The sequence below is a fragment of the Monodon monoceros genome, unplaced genomic scaffold (assembly GCF_005190385.1).
Source record: "Monodon monoceros isolate NGI ecotype Baffin Bay Population unplaced genomic scaffold, NGI_Narwhal_1 Super_Scaffold_21, whole genome shotgun sequence".
Taxonomy (NCBI): domain Eukaryota; kingdom Metazoa; phylum Chordata; class Mammalia; order Artiodactyla; family Monodontidae; genus Monodon; species Monodon monoceros.
In genome coordinates this window covers 68,502,680-68,522,008 of record NW_021703778.1, presented here as the reverse complement: position 1 = coordinate 68,522,008, position 19,329 = coordinate 68,502,680, and the positions used below count along the sequence as shown (strand labels likewise).

Sequence of the window (19,329 nt, the reverse complement as noted above, 5' to 3'; positions counted from 1 at the left end):
ACTTTTCTGTAACTTTTTTCTTACATACTAGTACTTGCTAGAATTCAAAACACCTTTCAAGTTTCTTCATGTGTTGCAGTACAGTATATGTATATTTTATTTATATCATTATATAAATAAATGACAGCTTCTAAAAGATGTGGGAGTGGAATAACCAAAGACCTGTTTTAATGTTTGGTTGGTAATTGAAATAAAATCATCATCCTGTGGTTACTTCATGGTTATCTTGGGAATTTTAACATTTTGATAAATTTATATTGAATTACTGAGAATTCAATCACAAGACAATTTACTCTGAAATGAAACATGCTCTGAAGTATGAAAACATACTCTGAAATGTTTTTTTAAGCCTAATTCTGCTTTTAGTGTGCTTTAACTTTTTACCTTTAGCTACCACATTTAGCTGTAACATGGCATATTATAATATATTATACTATGTTATATGCTGGGTTGGTCTCTTGGCTGCAGTTGTTTCCCAGCAGACAATATTCATTCAGCGATTATTTTTTGAGCTCCTACTATACCTGCTACCATATGCCAGGTGCTACTGAGGATATGGTAAAGAACAAAAATAAACATGGTCCCTGCCTCCATAGAGAAGTACATGGGAGGGCTGGGAAAACATTAATCAAATAATCAAGTAAATGTAAAAACACCCTGATATTAAATACTGGCAAGAAGGGCTGTAAGGGCTTCCCTGGTGGCGCAGTGGTTAAGAACCCGCCTGCCAATGCAGGGGACACGGGTTCGAGCCCTGGTCCGGGAAGATCCCACATGCCGCAGACCAACTAAGCCCGTGTGCCACAACTACTGAGCCTGCTCTCTAGAGCCCGGAAACCACAACTACTGAGCCCACGTGCCCTGGTGGCTCTATGACATAATTCTGGCAAGTGATAGTAAAGTGGTAGTTTTTGAGGGTTTCTGGGAAAACGTCTACTTTCCTGGTAAAGGAGTCAAAAACCTTAAGGATAAACTAACAACTCTAGTTCATACCTAGGAAACCTATTATATGCCTTAGAAAATTGGCTTCTTTTCCCAGAAATCCTCAAAAACTACCACTTTACTATCACTTGCCAGAATTATGTCATAGAGCCACCAGGCCCAAGGAAGTTAAATAGTTTGCAGCCTCTCTGTTAGAGATGCACAGCATCCAGCCTAGTCTGGTGGAATTTAGCAGGTATATAAACTTAGAGTCAGACAAACTATTCTGTAAATGGCCAGGTAGTAAACATTTTAGGCCTTACAGGCCACATACAGTCTCTATTGCTTGTTCTTTGTGTGTGTGATATTTACTGAAGCCCGTGCACCTAGAGCCCGTGCTCCGCAACAAGAGAAGCCACCGCAATAAGAAGCCCGCACACCGCAGCGAAGAGTAGCCCCCGCTTGCCACAGCTAGAGAAAGCCCACGCACAGCAACGAAGACGCGATGCAGCCAAAAATAAATAAATTAGGGGGAAAAAAAAAAGGAAGGGCTATAAGTTGCCATGAGAATATGTAACCTGTCCTGGGTTTCGAGGGACATTGGTCAGGAAAGCCTTCCTTGATAATATGGTTTCTGAGCTTAGATCTGAAGGGTGAGTAGAAAACAAATGAGGATAGGGGTTCCAAAGGAAAAATTGAAAGGGAGCATTCCAAGCAGCGGGAAGCAATATGTAAAGGCTGTATAGTAGGAAGGGATTATAGCATGTTCAAAGGTCTAAAAAAAGGGCTAGTAAATAAGCTCAGAATTCTTTCAGTTTTAAGGCTCAGAAAATATGACTTAACACTGGCTTAAACAAGTTGAGGGCTTCTTTTCTCACGAAATTCAAGGGTAAACAATTGCCCAAGATGTTGGTTCAGGGGCTTTACCTCAGATCTCTGAACCTAACCATGATTATAATACAGCTGCTGGCAACTTCAGGCACCACCTATCTGTGTAAGGCAGAAAGAATGGGCAAGGGGAGTGCCAGCCACATCTATCTCCTTTACCAGGAAAGCAGACGTTTTCCCAGAAACCCTCAAAAACTACCACTTTACTATCACTTGCCAGAATTACGTCATAGAGCCACCAGGCCCAAGGAAGTTAAACAGTTTGCAGCCTCTCTATTAGAGGTGCGCAGCATCCAGCCTAGTCTGGTGGAATTTAGTAGGTATATAAACTTAGAGTCAGACAAACTATTCTGTAAATGGTCAGGTAGTAAACATTTTAGGCCTTACAGGCCACATAAAGTCTCTATTGCTTGTTCTTTGTGTGTGTGATTTTTACAGCTCTTTTAAAATGTTAAAACCATTTGAGACTGTATATAAACAGTCCACAGGCTGGATTTGGCTCAGCAGTGTAGTTTGCCAACCCCTGGTATAATTTGATAACCAGCTTTATTTGTCTTTAGGCCATTGCATAGTTCTTACTTTGCAAAGGAACACATCTATTTAAATGCAGGCCTAGAGTTACATCTTTGGATTATAAGATTGCTCCAGGTCTTTGATAATACATAACCTGTTAAGCAGGTTTCCCAGAATATCAGAAGAAAGTATGTTCTTGGTTTCCTATATACTTAATCATAAGCTGATACAGAAAAAAAGAAGACACTTTACCTCTCTGCTCTACTGTTTTCCTTGTTAATGCTGTATGCTTATTAAACAGTATTAGTTTGTAGGCTTTTATGGTCTCTAGTAGTCCCTTTTATCTCCTATCCTGTTACCCAAATACATCATATGATAGGAAAAAAGGCACATATTTAGGAATTGGCTCATTATAGAGAGCTAATTCTGTTGGATAAAGCATGTAAAAAGAGTAGTTGAAGGACTTTCCTGATGGTGCAGTGGTTAAGAATCCACCTGCAAATGCAGGGGACATCGGTTCGAGCCCTAGTCGGGGAAGATCCCACATCCCGCAGATCAACTAAGCCTGTGCGCCACAACTACTGAAGCCCACATGCCTAGAGCCCGTGCTCCGCAACAAGAGAAGCCACCGCAGTGAGAAGCCCGCGCACCACAACGAAGAGTAGCCCCTGCTCACCGCAACTAGAGAAAGCCCGCGCGCAGCAACAAAGACCCAACGCAAACAAAAATAAATAAATAAATGAATTTATTTTTTTAAAAAAAAGAGTAGTTGACAATACCATACCTAGACTAATGCTTTAGAAGACTCCCACATAAGGACAATTAAAGTGATCAAAAAATCTAGATTTCTGCTTTCAGCGTAGGTACCTAAGTAATTTGGTAAAAAGCAGTGAACAGTGTTTCTGAATAGAAAGTGGCCATTCACATTTGACTGTTATAAACTTGAATCAATATGTAAAGCAAAGGTAAAATTATTTAGCCACATCTATAGTCATAAGGATTTGGAGTTTTAAAAATAATTTTTATTTATGAATAAAGCTCACATAGCTGCCTTTTATTTGGTTTGGTTTAGTGTTTTTGGTTTTGTTTTTATAGGCAGAAGACTCAGAATCTTAAGGTCGTCTAGCACAACCACAATTGTATAACCATTGTTATTTAATCCGTTCAGTGAAATGGACATAAATTCATTATTATTGTTGTTAAATATACCAAGGGTAAATATTAATCTTACAAGTTTTAAAAAGCAGTGCATCCTTATATCTCAGATCATACCCTTCATATTTGATTTGAATCCCAGTTCTCTCGCTTAAGGACTGGGTAACTTTGGTCTAGGTAATCTATCAGTTTTTTCTCCACCCATAAGGATGTTGGAATGATTATGGTAGATAATGTGAGTAAAGTGCCTAGTATAGCATCTGTGAAATAGCAGGCACTTGATGAGTGCTTGCTGTTATCATTTTATTACTAGCATCTTAAATATTTAAGACAACTTATATTTGCATGTTACATTTTTCGTGGCTAAAAACGCTTTTCTTGTTTTTTAGAAAGTTCGTCTGAGCCGCTCTTAATATCATCTTTTGAGGACACAAATGAAACAGGAAACATTCACAGTAGATGCTTCAGGAAAAGACATAAAAGTGACAATGAGCCTAATTTGCAGCAGCAAATGTCCTGGGGAAATAGAAACCGAAATCTTAGTGGAGGAGTACTAATGGGACTTATGCTCAATAGAATTAACCAGGAAGCAAACCCTGGAGATATGGTTGAAAAATTAGGAGCTGATGCAAGAATTCTTTCAAATGTAATCTCAAAAAGCACAAGGCCAAATAGTCTTGATATTGGAAAGCCATCTTTAAGATCAAAGAGAGACAGTATAGAGAAGGAATCTAGTGATGATGATACACCTTTTGATGGTTCTAATTGTTTGGCAGATAAAGTGGATTCTCCTGTTATTTTTGACTTAGAAGACTTAGACAATGAAACAGATGGATCAAAAGTGGGGTACACTGCTCCACACAATCCTAAGAGGAGTCAACGCTTGAATAGCAGCTTTTCAGTAAAACCTTTCGAAAAAACTGATGTTGCAACAGGATTTGATCCCCTCTCTCTTTTGGTTGCTGAGACTGAACAGCAGCAGAAAGAGGAGGAGGAAGAGGAGGAAGATGATAGCAAAAGCGTTTCGACACCATCTGCTAGGCGGGATTTAGCTGAAGAAATTGTGATGTATATGAATAACATGAGCAGTCCTTTGACAAGTCGAACACCAAGCATTGATTTACAACGGGCCTGTGATGATAAAGTAACCACTAAGAAAAGTCCAACGTTGGTCAAGGTATGCAGAAGATCTAGCCTGCCTCCTAATTCTCCTGGGCCAGTGAGACTTACCAAATCTAAAAGTTACTCAAAAAGCGAAGACAGACCAAGGGATAGACTCTGGTCTTCTCCAGCCTTCTCACCTACTTGCCCATTTAGAGAAGAATCTCAAGATGCATTAACCCATTCATCACCTTCATTTAATTTAGATACACTACTAGTACCTAAACTAGATGTTCTAAGAAACAGTATGTTCACTGCTGGAAAAGGAGTTGCAGAGAAAGCAAGCAAATGGTATTCAAGATTCACCATGTACACCACATCATCCAAGGTAGGTTTATTAGTGTTTCCTACTTTTACCCTCCTCCACCACCAAAAGTATCTTACTTGCAAAGATGTCTGTTTTTACCATTCTCCTAAAATACAGCTTTACAGAAAGGACTCTTGGGATGCATAAGGTTTGTAAGTATCAGAATTTGGACTTGAACAATAACTTCGAAAGGAAAGAATCCACTAACTAAGGTTATATTTTTAGTTCAGTTTTGAAAGAAAGTGATCTGTAGCTGGAGTAAAAATTAGAGTCATATGAAAATGCTTACTGAGCTTCATTATTTATTGCCTTCAAAAATTACCAGCCAGGCATAGGATTTCTCTTTCTGGTTAGGATGGAGTACCTTGTGATACACCTGCATACCTCCCAAAGCAAAAAGCTAGATGAAATATGGAAGTATTTGTTTAAAGTCATCAGAGAACTGCTGAAACAACTAGAAAGTAGAGGGGCAAGATTCTAGAGAGAGGAGAGTTGCAGAGATGAGCTGAAGTTTTATAGCTACTTTTTCCTTGAGGGCATTTGCTTATTCTGAGCACAGAGCAAGAGGTTGCAAATCCAGGCTTTGCCTTATCAGAGGACTGTGGAGAGGTGAGGGGGCAGCAGGACTTTTGGGATCTTGTAGAGCTGGAGAGACAAAAATAGAGACTGGAGGGTCTTCAGATACACAAGTTTTTTCCTTCAGGACATTTTCCAAATAGTGATACTGCAAGAAACAGGAGTCTGAAAACATAAGCAGAAAGTCTCTGATAAATGAGTTCTCAGCAGTTTCATGGTGCTGGGAATACAACAGCTTAGTTCATAAGCTGCTGGGAGCTGGGGAAAGTGAGGGCAGGGAAGCTTTGGTGTACACACCAGGCCCTTAGTTCAAATTCCTGCAGAGCTGTGCCTTAGGAGCATTGGCAAAACAGAGGTAGACTGAACCTGACCAAAACTGCAACCTAGGCTGGACTCAGTCTGTGATTAGATTAAACTAATCAGCCTTTACTCTAACAAGGAAAAAGTGTGTCCTTTCCAGAGGACCAGAACATCAACTGGACTCTTTACGGTTTTTTATATATAATTTTTTATATTCTATTATTGAATTAAAAATAGCTATACTGAGGGACTTCCTTGGTGATCCAGTGGTTAAGACTCCGCACTCCCAGTGCAGGCGGCCCGGGTTCCATCCCTGGTCAGGGAACTAGATCCTGCGTGCCTCAACTAAGAGCCTGCATGCTGCAACTAAAGATCCCGCACACCACAACTAAAGATCCCACACACTGCAGCGAAGATCCCACATGCTGCAACTAAGACCAGTGCAGCCAAATAAATAAATATTAAAAAAAAAAAAAGCTGTACTGAGAGACAAGGACCATAACTAAAAAGAAAAACAGATGGAGGAAAGAAACAGACCTTCAGGTGATCTAAATATTTGAATTAGCGAGATACTTTGAAGTAATTAAAATATGCCCAAGAAAATAGAGAAAAGGGTGAGGAAAAAAAAGCTAGAAACATGCAAAATTTCACCAGGTAATTATCTTTTGAAAAGAACCAGTGTAAATTCTAGAACTGAAAAAGATGCGAAATTAAGAAAGCAGTAGTTAGATTTAACAGCAGACAAAAAAACAGGAGAAGAAAGATTAGTAAACTAGTTGGGAAGTTAGTAGAAAATATCCACAGTGAAGTACAGACAGGGAAAAAACATTGGAAAATACAGGAAAAAATGTGGGGTTTAGTGAAAATGCCTAACATTGATGTAATTTAGTTCCAGAAGAAGAAGAAAAAAAGGGGTAGAAGGAACATTTAAAAAGCTAATTGCCAAGAATTTTCCAAAAGTGATTAAAGATGTCACTCACATATTTAGAAGATCTACAAATGTCAAGCAGAATAAATGCAAAACAAAAAAACACCCTATACTTAGGCATCTTATGTTAAAATAGATGAAAATGAAATACAAAGAGAAAATCCGAAAAGGAGCCAAAGAAGAGAGAGGTATTACCTTCAAAAGAGCAGCAGTAAGAAAGCTGACAGTTGTCTTTTGAATAGAAAATTTGATGTCAAAAGACACTGGAAAAAAAAAAAAAAAAAAAGACACTGGAAAGACATCTTTAGAGTACTGAAAGAAAATGACTGCCAACGTGTTTTTCTGTACCCAGCAAAAATACTCTTTAAAAATTTGGATGAGAGCTTTAGTTCCACTGTGGTAACATAAGGCTACTAAAGCCTGTCCCTCCCACTGATTTACAACTAAAAACTCCAAACAAAATACAAAAAAAAACTATCTAAAAATTCTGAAAAATAAAAGCAGCAGATTGTGGGGAAATTTTCCCATTTTCTTTCTCATACATTTTTGCTCCAAGAGCAGGTCCCAGTCATAGTGTGGCATGGCATCCCTGGCAGCTAAAACTTCAAGTGAATCCCCATATTTCCTGGACAGAGGAACCAGAGAAGGGAGTCTCTGTGGGCTGGAGAGTATGAGGGGAATCTGTGAAAGAAGGATTCCTAATTCTGTGCATGGCCCACACAAGTCTGAGCCTCACCCTTGAGCTACACATACATGGGATAGATGCAGACCAGCATGGACAAGGCTTAGAGAATTAAACTGGGGATTAAATCACCACCTACAAAAATCAAAACACAAATTACAATCTGAACATAACTTAGTTGACTGCCTGCTAATACAATAGCTCAACATTCTCCAAGAGATTATAAAAGTACCCAGACTACACAGCATAACATTCATGGTGTCCAAAATAAAATCCAAAATTACTTGAACCAGGAAAATGTGACTAATTCTCAAGGGAAAGACAACCCTGAGATAACCCCGATGTTGGAATTATCAGACGGAAACTTTAAAGCAGCTATTATAACTAGATTCCCTGAAGTAAAGAAAAAACACATTTCAAATAAGAAAAGAACTCTTAACCAGAAAAATTAATTATTTGTCAAAAAATTTTATCATAAAAAATACACTCTGAAATAAACTCATTGGATGGGTTCAATATCAGAATGGAGATGACAAAGGAGAGTCATTGAACTTAAAGATTGAGTAACAGAAATTATGCTGTTGGAGGAACAGAGAGAGACTTTATAAAAATGAACAGAGCCTCAGAGACTTGTGGGACAATATCAAAATGTATAACATAAAATTGGGATTCCAAAAGAATTGGAGAAAGAGATTATGGTAGGAAAAATACTTGAAGAAATAATGGATAAAATTTCCCAAATTTAGTAAAAGATTTAGATTTGCAGATACTCAGTAAACTATAGACAGGATAAACTCAAAGAAAACAACACCTATATATACATAAAAGTAAACTGTTAATAACCAAAGATATCCATTTCTAATAAGAAAATAACTGCTAGAAAAAAAAAAACAAGAATAGTATCTTGAATGCTACTAAACAAAAATGACATATTACCTACAGAGGAATAAGGATTTGAATGGCAACTTGTTTTCATCATAATCTGTGGAGGGAAGAATACAGTGGAACAACACTTTTAACCTGTTGAAGAAAAGGCCTGTCAACCCAGAATTCCATATCCAGTGAAAATATTCTTTAGGGGGTGAAGGTGAAATAAAAACATTTTCAGATAAAGGAAAAGAATTCATGACTAGCAGACCTGCTGTATAAAATACGCTAAAGGAAGTTCTTCAGGCTGAAGAAAAATTATACCACAAAGAAACCTGGGTCTTTGGAAATGAAGAAAGAGTAAAATAGATGGTAAATATCTGGTTAATATGAAAGACCCCCCCCTTTTTTTAATACTGCAAGTTCTTATTAGTTATCCATTTTATACACATCAGTATATACATGGCAATCCCAATCTCCCAATTCATCCCACTCCCAGCCGCTTTCCTGCCTTGGTGTCCATACGTTTGTTCTCTACATCTGTCTCTCAATTTCTCCCCTGCAAACCAGTTCATCTGTACCATTTTTCTAGGTTCCACATATATACGTTAATGTACGATATTTGTTTTTCTCTTTCTGACTTACTTCACTTTGTATGATCCATACACTTTGTATGATCCATCCATACACTTTGTATGATCCATCCACGTCTCTACAAATGACCCAATTTCGTTCCTTTTTATGCTGAGTAATATTCCATTGTATATATATACCAAATCTTCTTTATCCAGTCATCTGTCGATGGGCATTTAGGTTGCTTCCATGACCTGGCTATTGTAAATAGTGCTGCAATGAACATTGGGGTACATGTGTCTTTTTGAATTATGGTTTTCTCTGGGTATATGCCCAGTAGTGGGATTGCTGGGTCATATGGTAATTCTATTTTTAGTTTTTTAAGGACCCTCCATACTGTTCTCCATAGTGCCTGTATCAATTTACATTCCCACCAACAGTGCAAGAGGGTTCCCTTTTTTCCACACCCTCTCCAGCATCTGTTGTTTGTAGATTTTCTGATGATGCCCATTCTGACTGGTGTGAGGTGATACCTCATTGTAGTTTTGATTTGCATTTCTCTAATAATTAGTGATGTTGAGCAGCTTTTGATGTGCTTCTTGGCCATCTGTATGTCTTCTTTGGAGAAATGTCTGTTTAGGTCTTCTGCCCATTTTTGGATTGGTTTGTTTGTTTTTTTAATATTGAGCTGCATGAGCTGTTTATATATTTTAGAGATCAATCCTTTGTCCCTTGATTCGTTTGCAGATATTTTCTCCCATTCTGAGGGTTGTCTTTTCATTTTGTTTATGGTTTCCTTTGCTGTGCAAAAGCTTTTAAGTTTCATTAGGTCCCATTTGTTTATTTTTGTTTTTATTTCCATTACTCTAGGAGGTGGATCAAAAAAGATCTTGCTGTGATTTATGTCACGGAGTGTTCTTCCTATGTTTTCCTCTAAGAGTTTTATAGTGTCCGATCTAACATTTAGGTCTTTAATCTATTTTGAGTTTATATTTGTGTATGGGGTTAGGGAGTGTTCTAATTTCATTTTTTTTTTTTTTGGGGTACGTGGGCTTCTCACTGTTGTGGCCTCTCCCGTTGCGGAGCACAGGCTCTGGACGCGCAGGCTTAGTGGCCATGGCTCACGGGCCTAGTCGCTCCGCAGCATGTGGGATCTTCCTGGACCGGGGCACAAACCCGTGTCCGCTGCATCGGCAGGCGGACTCTAAACCACTGCACCATCAGGGAAGCCCTAATTTCATTCTTTTAAATATAGCTGTCCAGTTTTCCCAACACCACTTATTGAAGACACTGTCTTTTCTCCATTTTATATCCTTGCCTCCTTTGTCATAGATTAGTTGACCATAGGTGTGTGGGTTGATCTATATTTCTGTTTTTGTGCCAGTACCATATTGTCTTGATGACTGTAGCTTTGTATTATAGTCTGAAGTCAGGCAGTCTGATTCCTCCATCTTCCCTTTTTACCCTCAGGACTGCTTTGGCTATTCGGGGTCTTTTGTGTCTCCATACAAATTTTAAGATTTTTTGTTCTAGTTCTGTAAAAAATGCCATTGGTAATTTGATAGGGATTGCACTGAATCTGTAGATTGCTTTAGGTAGTATAGTCATTTTCACAATATTGATTCTTCCAATCCAAGAACATGGTATATCTCTCCATCTGTTGGTATCATCTTTAATTTCTTCCATCAGTATCTTACAGTTTTCTGCATACAGGTCTTTGGTCTCCCTAGGTAGGTTTATTCCTAGATATTTTATTCTTTTTGTTGCAGTGGTAAATGGGAGTGTCTCCTTAATTTCTCTTTCAGATTTTTCATCATTAATATATAGGAATGCAAGAGATTTCTGTGCATTAATTTTGTATCCTGAAACTTTACCAAATTCATTGATTAGCTCTAGTAGTTTCCTGGTGGCATCTTTAGGATTCTCTATGTAAGTATCATGTCATCTGCAAACAGTGACAGTTTTACTTCTTCTTTTCCAATTTGTATTCCTTTTATTTCTTTTTCTTCTCTGATTGCCGTGGCTAGGACTTCCAAAACTATGTTGAATAATAATGGTGAGAGTGGACATCCTTGTCTTGTTCCTGATCTTAGAGGAAATGCTTTCAGTTTTTCACCATTGAGAATGATGCTTGCTGTGGGTTTGTCGTATATGGCCTTTATTATGCTGAGGTAGGTTCCCTCTGTGCCCACTTTCTGGAGTGTTTTTTCATCAAGCGGTGTTGAATTTTGTCAAAAGCTTTTTCTGCATCTATTGAGATGATCATATGGTTTTTATTCTTCAGTCTGTTAATGGTGTATCACATTGATTGATTTCCGTATATTGAAGAATACTTGCATCCCTGGGATAAATCCCACTTGATCATGGTGTATGATCGTTTTAATGTGTTGTTGGATTCTGTTTGCTAGTATTTTGTTGAGGATTTTTGCATCTATATTCATCAGTGATATTCTGTAATTTTCTGTTTTTGTAGTATCTTTGTCTGGTTTTGGTATGGGTGATGGTGGCCTCATAGAATGAGTTTGGGAGTGTTCCTTCCTCTGCAGTTTTTTGGAAGAGTTTGAGAAGGATGGGTGTTAGCTGTTCTCTTAATGTTTGATAGAATTCACCTATGAAGCCATCTGGTCCTGGACTTTCGTTTGTTGGAAGATTTTTAATCATAGTTTCAATTTCATTACTTGTGATTGGTCTGTTCATATTTTCTGTTTCTTCCTGGTTCAGTCTTGGAAGGTTATACCTTTCTAAGAATTTGTCCATTTCTTCCAGGTTGTGCATATTATTGGCATAGACTTGCTTGTAGTAGTTTCCTAGGGTGCTTTGTATTTCTGCGGTGTCCATTGTAACTTCTCCTTTTTCATTTCTAATTTTATTGATTTGAATCCTCTCCCTCTTTTTCTTGATGAGTCTGGCTAATGGTTTGTCAATTTTGTTTATTTTCTCAGAGAACCAGCTTTTAGTTTTATTGATCTTTGTTATTGTTTTCTTTGTTTCTATTTCATTTATTTCTGCTCTGATCTTTATGATTTCTTTCCTTCTGCTAACTTTGAGTTTTCTTTGTTCTTCTTTCTCTAGTTCCTTTAGGTGTAAGGTTAGATTGTTTATTTGAGATTTTTCTTGAGGTACGCTTGTATAGGTATAAACTTCCCTCTTAGAACTGCTTTTGCTGCATCACATAGGTTTTTGGATCATCATGTTTTCATTGGCATTTGTCTCTCGGTATTTTTTGATTTCCTCTTTGATTTCTTCAGTGATCTCTTGGTTATTTAGTAACGTATTGTTTAGCCTCCATGTGTTTGTGTTTTTTACGTTTTTTTCCCTGTAATTGATTTCTAATCTCATAGCGTCGTGGTCAGAAAAGATGCTTGATATGATTTCAGTGTTCTTAAATTTACTGAGGCTTCATTTGTGACCCAAGTTATGATTCATCCTAGAGAATGTTCTGTTTGCCCTTGAGAAGAAAGTGTAATCTGCTGTTTTTGGATGGAATGTCCTATAAATATCAATTAAATCTGTCTGGTCTATTGTGTCATTTAAAGCTTCTGTTTCCTTATTAATTTTCTGTTTGGACGATCTGTCGATTGGTGTAAGTGAGGCGTTAAAGTCCCCCACTGTTATTGTGTTACTGTCGATTTCCTCTTTTATAGCTGTTAGCTGTTACCTTATGTATTGAGGTGCTCCTATGTTAGGTGCATATATATTTATAATTGTTACATCTTTTTCTTGGATTGATCCCTTGATCATTACGTAGTGTCCTTCCTTGTCTCTTGTAACATTCTTTATTTTAAAGTCTATTTTATCTGATATGAGTATAGCTACTCCAGCTTTCTTTTGATTTCCATTTGCATGGAATATCTTTTTCATCCCTTCACTTTCAGTCTGTATGTGTCCCTAGGTCTGAAGTGGGTCTCTTGTAGACACCATATATATGGGTCTTGTTTTTGTATCCATTCAGCGAGCCTGTGTCTTTTGGTTGGAGCATTTAATCCATTCACGTTTAAGGTAATTATCGATAATGTATGTTCCTATGACCATTTTCTTAATTGTTTTGGGTTTGTTTTTGTAGGTCCTTTTCTTCTCTTGTGTTTCCCACTTAGAGAAGTTCCTTTAGCATTTGTTGTAGAGCTGGTTTGGTGGTGCTGAATTCTCTTAGCTTTTGCTTGTTTGTAAAGCTTTTGATTTCTCTGTTGAATCTGAATGAGATCCTTGCTGGGTAGAGTAATCTTGGTTGTAGGTTCTTCCTTTTCATCACTTTAAGTATATCATGCCACTCCCTTCTGGCTTGTAGAGTTTCTGCTGAGAAATCAGCTGTTAACCTTATGGGAGTTCCCTTGTATGTTATTTGTCATTTTTCCCTTGCTGCTTTCAATAATTTTTCTTTGTCTTTAATTTTTGCCAATTTGATTACTATGTGTCTTGGCGTGTTTCTCCTTGGGTTTATCCTGTATGGGACTCTCTGCGCTTCCTGGACTTGGGTGGCTATTTCCTTTCCCATGTTAGGGAAGTTTTCGACTATAATCTCTTCAGATATTTTCTTGGGTCCTTTCTCTCTCTCTTCTCTTTCTGGGACCCCTATAATGTGAATGTTGTTGCGTTTAGTGTTGTCCCAGAGGTCTCTTAGGCTGTCTTCATTTCTTTTCATTCTTTTTTTCTTTATTCTGTTCTGCAGCAGTGAATTTCACCATCTTGTCTTCCAGGTCACTTATCCATTCTTCTCCCTTAGTTATTCTGCTACTGATTCCTTCTAGTGTAGTTTTCGTTTCAGTTATTGTATGGTTCATCTCTGTTTGTTCTTTAATTCTTCTAGGTCTTTGTTAAACATTTCTTGCATCTTCTCGATCTTTGCCTCCATTCTTTTTCCGATATCCTGGATCATCCTATCATTATTCTGAATTCTTTTTCTGAAAGGTTGCCTATCTCCACCTCATTTAGTTGTTTTTCTGGGGTTTTATCTTGTTCCTTCATCTGGTACATAGCCCTCTGCCTTTTCATCTTGTCTATCTTTCTGTGAATGTGGTTTTTGTTCCACAGGCTGCAGGATTGTAGTTTTTCTTGGCTTCAGCTGTCTGCCCTCTGGTGGATGAGGCTATCTAAGAGGCTTGTGCAAGTTTCCTGATGGGAGGGACTGGTGGTGGGTAGAGCTGACTGTTGCTCTGGTGGGCAGAGCTCAGTAAAACTTTAATCCACTTGACTGTTGATGGGTGGGGCTGGGTTCCCTCCCTGTTGGTTCTTTGGCCTGAGGCAACCCAACACTGGAGCCTATCCAGTCTCTTTGGTGGTGCTAATTGCTGACTCTGGGAGGGCTCACGCCAAGGAGTACTTCCCAGGACTTCTGCTGCCAGTGTCCTTGTCCTCATGGTGAGACAGAGCCACTCCCCACCTCTGCAGGAGCCCCTCCAACACTAGCAGGTAGGTCTGGTTCAGTCTTATTTGGGGTCACTGCTCCTTCCCCTGGGTCCCGATGCACACACTACTTTGTGTGTGCCCTCCAAGAGTGGAGTCTCTTTCCCCAAGTCCTGTCGAAGTCCTGCAGTCAAATCCCACTAGCCTTCAAAGTCTGATTCTCTAGGAATTCCTCCTCCTGTTGCTGGACCCCCAGGTTGGGAAGCCTGACGTGGGGCTCAGAACCTTCACTCCAGTGGGTTGACTTCTGTGGTATAAGTGTTCTCCAGTTTTTTGAGTCACCCACCCAGCAGTTATGGGATTTGACTTTATTGTGATTGTGCCTCTCCTACCATCTCATTGTGGCTTCTTCTTTGTCTTTGGATGTGGGGTATCTTTTTTTGGTGATTTCCAGTGTGTTTCTGTCAGTGATTGTTCAGCCGTTAGTTGTGATTCCGGTGTTCTCGCAGGAGGGAGTGAGAGCCTGTCCTACTCCGTCATCTTGAACCAATCTCTATAAGACCCCTTTTTTAAAACCTTTTTTTAAAAAATTTTTATTGAAGTATGGTTGATTTACAGTGTCGTGTTAGTTTCAGGTATACAGCACAGTGATTCAGCTATATATACATATATATTCTTTTTTTAAAAATTTATTTATTTTTGGCTGCATTGGGTCTTCATTGCTGCACACGGGCTTTCTCTAGTTGCAGCGAGTGGGGGCTACTCTTCGTTATGGTGCGTGGGCTTCTCATTGCGGTGGCTTCTCTTGTTGCAGAGCATGGGCTCTAGGCACACAGGCTTCAGTAGTTGTGGCTCTCGGGCTCTAGAGCACAGGCTCAGTAGTTGTGGCGCATGGGCTTAGTTGCTTCACAGCATGTGGGATCATCCTGGACCAGGGCTTGAACCTACGTCCCCTGCATTGGCAGGCAGATTCTTAACCACTGCACCACCAGGGAAGTCCCTTAAAACCTTTTTAAATTCCTTAAAATACTTGCAGTTGGACAAAAGAAAACTTTGAACGTTATCTCATGGGATTTTCAGTATGTGTAGAGGTTTCATAGTGATTAAGAGACTCACCCTACTGACATTTGTTATCGGTATATTATTATATATGAAGTGGTACAATACTAATTTTAAGTCCACTGTAAATGATTAGGTATATGTATTGCAATCCCTAGAGCACCCACTAAATAAAAAACACAATGAGATATAGCCAAAAAGCCAATAAAAATTTTCAAGTAATATTAAAAGTAACTCAGTAACACATACACACACACACCTATGTATTATCTGGGCAGTGGAATTACAGTTATTAAAAAAATTTTTTTTCTTCATACAAAAGTTTATCAAATTTTCTTACATATTACTGGTGTAACCAGGAAAAAATACTTATACTTTGGTGTTCTCAAAATTGAAAACTAGAAATACATGTCTTTGAAACCTGGATTGTTATGGAAAAGAATAAAATGTAAACATAAATGAAATTAAAAGAGATTAAAATGTAATTTTCTAATGGTATCATCCTGGGCTGGGATTTGCAGGGAAGAAAATTAACAATAAACAAAGACTTAAAGTTAGCAGTTATCTAACTAACAGGTATCTGCTTTGATCTTACTAAGAAATGCTGTCTTTAAAATTGATCTCCAGCTCATGTTTGTCCAGTATGCCCTTGTAAAATTGGTTGGGGTTTTTTTTCTGCTAGAAGTTGTAATGTTAATTAACTGATCATCTGAGTAATTAGGCGTTTCCTCTGCCTTTGAAGTGAACTTTTCAATAACTAACTTTAAATATGAAGGAAATTAAGCTTATAATTATGTCCTTAGGATCAAAGTTCTGATCGTACCAGTCTTTCTTCAGTGGGAGCCCAGGATTCTGAATCTACCTCTTTAACAGATGAAGAGGTCTGCCACGAGTTGGAAGGAGCCACTTCTTGTCAGGAAAGCAGTGCCACTGCAGGGACTAAGGGAATTGATTTCAGCAGAACAAGCCTGGAAGGTTCTTCCTCCTTAGAAGGTTTGTCCAAACAGCTCGGTCATACTGCATTTGATTTGTGGTACCTTTACTTTTTCTCCTTTATGTTTAATTTTGTAAAAGATTTGCATGGCTCAAAACAATACAGAACCAAGGCACTTTCAGAGAAGTCTAGCTTCTTCCATCCTCATCCCTTCATCTTGGTTTGTTACTGTCCCTAGAGGTAGCCATTTTTATTCATTTTGATTTATCCTTTCATTGTTGCTTTTTTTAATGTGCTTTTTTTTAATGTGTTTTAAAAAGCATGTGTGTGTTTGTGTGTTCTTAATATCTCCTTGTCTTCTTACTCAAAAGGTAACATGCTATAAACACTTAACTGTTCCTTGCTTTTTTCACTTAACACTATATTCTGAAGAGCATTCCATATCATCACATAGTGTTGTCCCTCATTCATTTTTACAGTTGCATTGTTCATCATGTGTGGATGTATTGGTTTATTTTAACCACTTCCCTGTTGATGGACTTTAAGTTCTCAGTGTTTAACTGTTATAAATAATACTGTGATGCATATATGTCATATTATATTTTTGCCAGGGTATTTTTGGAAGATACTTCCAAGTTTTTCCTTGAAGCGATATTGCCAGGTTCCTTCCTCAGGGGTATACTATTTTGTATTCCCACAGGTAGTATATAAGAATACCTATTTTGGGCTTCCCTGGTGGCGCAGTGGTTGAGAGTCCACCTGCCGATGTAGGGAACACGGGTTCGTGCCCTGGTCCGGGAAGATCCCACATGCCACGGAGCGGCTGGGTCCGTGAGCCATGGCCGCTGAGTCTGCGCGTACGGAGCCTGTGCTCCGCAATGGGAGGGGCCACGGCAGTGAGAGGCCCACGTACCGCAAAAAAAAAAAGAATACCTATTTCCCCACAGCCTTGTGAAGAAAATATGTTAGCACACTTTTCAGATTTTTGCCATCTGATAGGTGAAGAATGTATTTCAATTTAGTTTTCATTTTTCTTTATCTTATAAATTAAGTTGCATATCCATCTATGTGTTTAAGGACTACTTGTGTTTCTTTTTCTGTGAACTGTCCTTTGCCTACATTTCACTTTCACTTTTTGGTCCTCCCCACATTTTTTAAGTTTTAATAGCTCTTTTTTATGTTAGGGAATTAATCCTTTGTCTCTTATATAAGTGGCAGATGCTTTTCCAAGTTTGTCAAGTTCAGGGATTTTTATTTTCCCCACATAAAACTTTTTAATTTTATGTCATCAAATTTATCAGTTTTTGCCCTATTGCTTCTGGATTTTGAGTTATTAGGAAAGATTTCCCCTTCCCTAGGCTCACCACTGTTTTCTTCTCATACTTCTGATTTCCTTTTTAACATTTTCTGGGGTCAGCAGACTTTTTCTATAAAGGGCTATATTGTAAATAGTTTAGGTTTTGTGGGCCACATACATCTCGGTCACATATTCTTTTTTGTCTTTTTCTTATTTTTAACAGTGCTTTAAAATGTTAAAATTATCTGAGTTTGTGGTCATACAAAAATAGATTTGACCCCTGATTTAAATATTTAATCCATTTGAAAGTTATCCTGTTATATGATGTGAGGAATGAATGCATTATAATGTTTTTCAAATTTGCATCTTTGCTACTTTAAAAAGCTTTTATTGTGGAAATAGTCAATCACAAAAGTAGAAGGAATAGCACAATGAGCTCCCACGTACCCTTCACACAACTTCAGCAACTATCAACAAATGGCCAGTCTTGTTTTATCTTTTCCGCCTCTCTTCTGCTGCCAACATTTTTTCCTTCCCCACTGGATTATTTTAAAGTAAATCCCAAACAATATATAATTTTATTCATAAATACTTCAACATGTATTGATATATCTAAAACATGAGGACTTTAATGTTATATCTTTGTAACTTTTTATTAAAGTTTATTTATTTAATACATTTATTATTTACTCTATGTTATACATGTAGTGTGTACATTTTTATGTATGTAAATACTGTACATTTCACAAATTGAGGACAACTGATTAACCAGTATCAGATTAAGAGCCAGAACCTTGGGACTTCCCTGGTGGTCCAGTGGTTAAGACTCTTTGCTCCCAATGCAGGGGGCCTGGGTTCGATCCCTGGTCAGGAAGCTAGATCCCACATGCCACAACTAAAGAGCCTCTATGCCGCAACAAAGCTCCTGCATAATGCAGCTAAGACCTGGTGCAGCCAAATAAATAAATAAATGTTTCCGGGGTGGGGGGGAGAAAAAAGAAAGAAACACAACATAAACAGCATCCAGAACCCCCTCTCATAACCACATCTACTCACCACTCCCTTCACAGATGAACATCATCTTCTAACACTGTATGTCAGCATGGCCATTTTTGAACATGTTATGGACTCATACAGTATCTTTTGTGAAGCATTCATTTGTTTTCAAAACAAAATTGTCATATTATTATCATATTTTTTAATGTGACAATATCATATATCTTATATAAAATATATACTTAAATTTTCACAACTATCTCACGAAACTCTTTTTATAGCTGGTTTGTTCAAATTGAGACCCAAACAAGGTCCACTTGTTGCATTTGTTTGATGTGTCTACTAACTCCCTCTCATCTTTGTTCCCTGTTTTTTCCCCCTTTTGTATATTCATGAAGAAATCAGGTGATTAGTTCCCAGCCTCTTATTTTTTTTCTAACATGCAAGAACTGTTTATTGAGCTAAGTAAATAAGACTTACCTCACAACCTGATTCGTATTTGCTAAAAAGAATATTTATTCTGTGCTGTAGATTGATGAGATATAAGAGGTAGGCTGCCCACATAAATGACTGAATTAGTCAAGGCTGATAGATAGCAATTTTGAACTAGCTTTAGCACAGGGGGATTACAGAAGGTTATTGGGGGACCATCAGGAAAGAACTCTAGTTGCCACCATTTCTAATCATCTTCAAGGATGATGTGAAGCTTCAGCTCTCCACCTCTCTGCTTGTCTGTGTGGCAGAGCCTAGGGCTAGAGGAAGCTCTAGAGCTATGTTTTTTTTCTCCCTTGTCATTTATTTGCTGAAGCAATCAGATCATTAGTCTGAATTA

General features: G+C 38.1%; 1 protein-coding gene across 5 annotated transcripts in view; it reads left to right on the top strand.

The window, feature by feature from the left end:
• The window catches only part of DENND4A (DENN domain containing 4A), a 130,318-nt gene that overhangs the window by 98,470 nt on the left and 12,519 nt on the right, over positions 1-19,329 (top strand). For all 5 annotated transcript variants that reach the window (XM_029236846.1, XM_029236845.1, XM_029236843.1 and 2 more), the window contains 2 exons: positions 3,867-4,966; positions 16,074-16,263. In XM_029236846.1, coding sequence (XP_029092679.1) covers positions 3,867-4,966; positions 16,074-16,263 — 1,290 coding nt within the window. The remainder of the gene's footprint in view (positions 1-3,866; positions 4,967-16,073; positions 16,264-19,329) is intronic.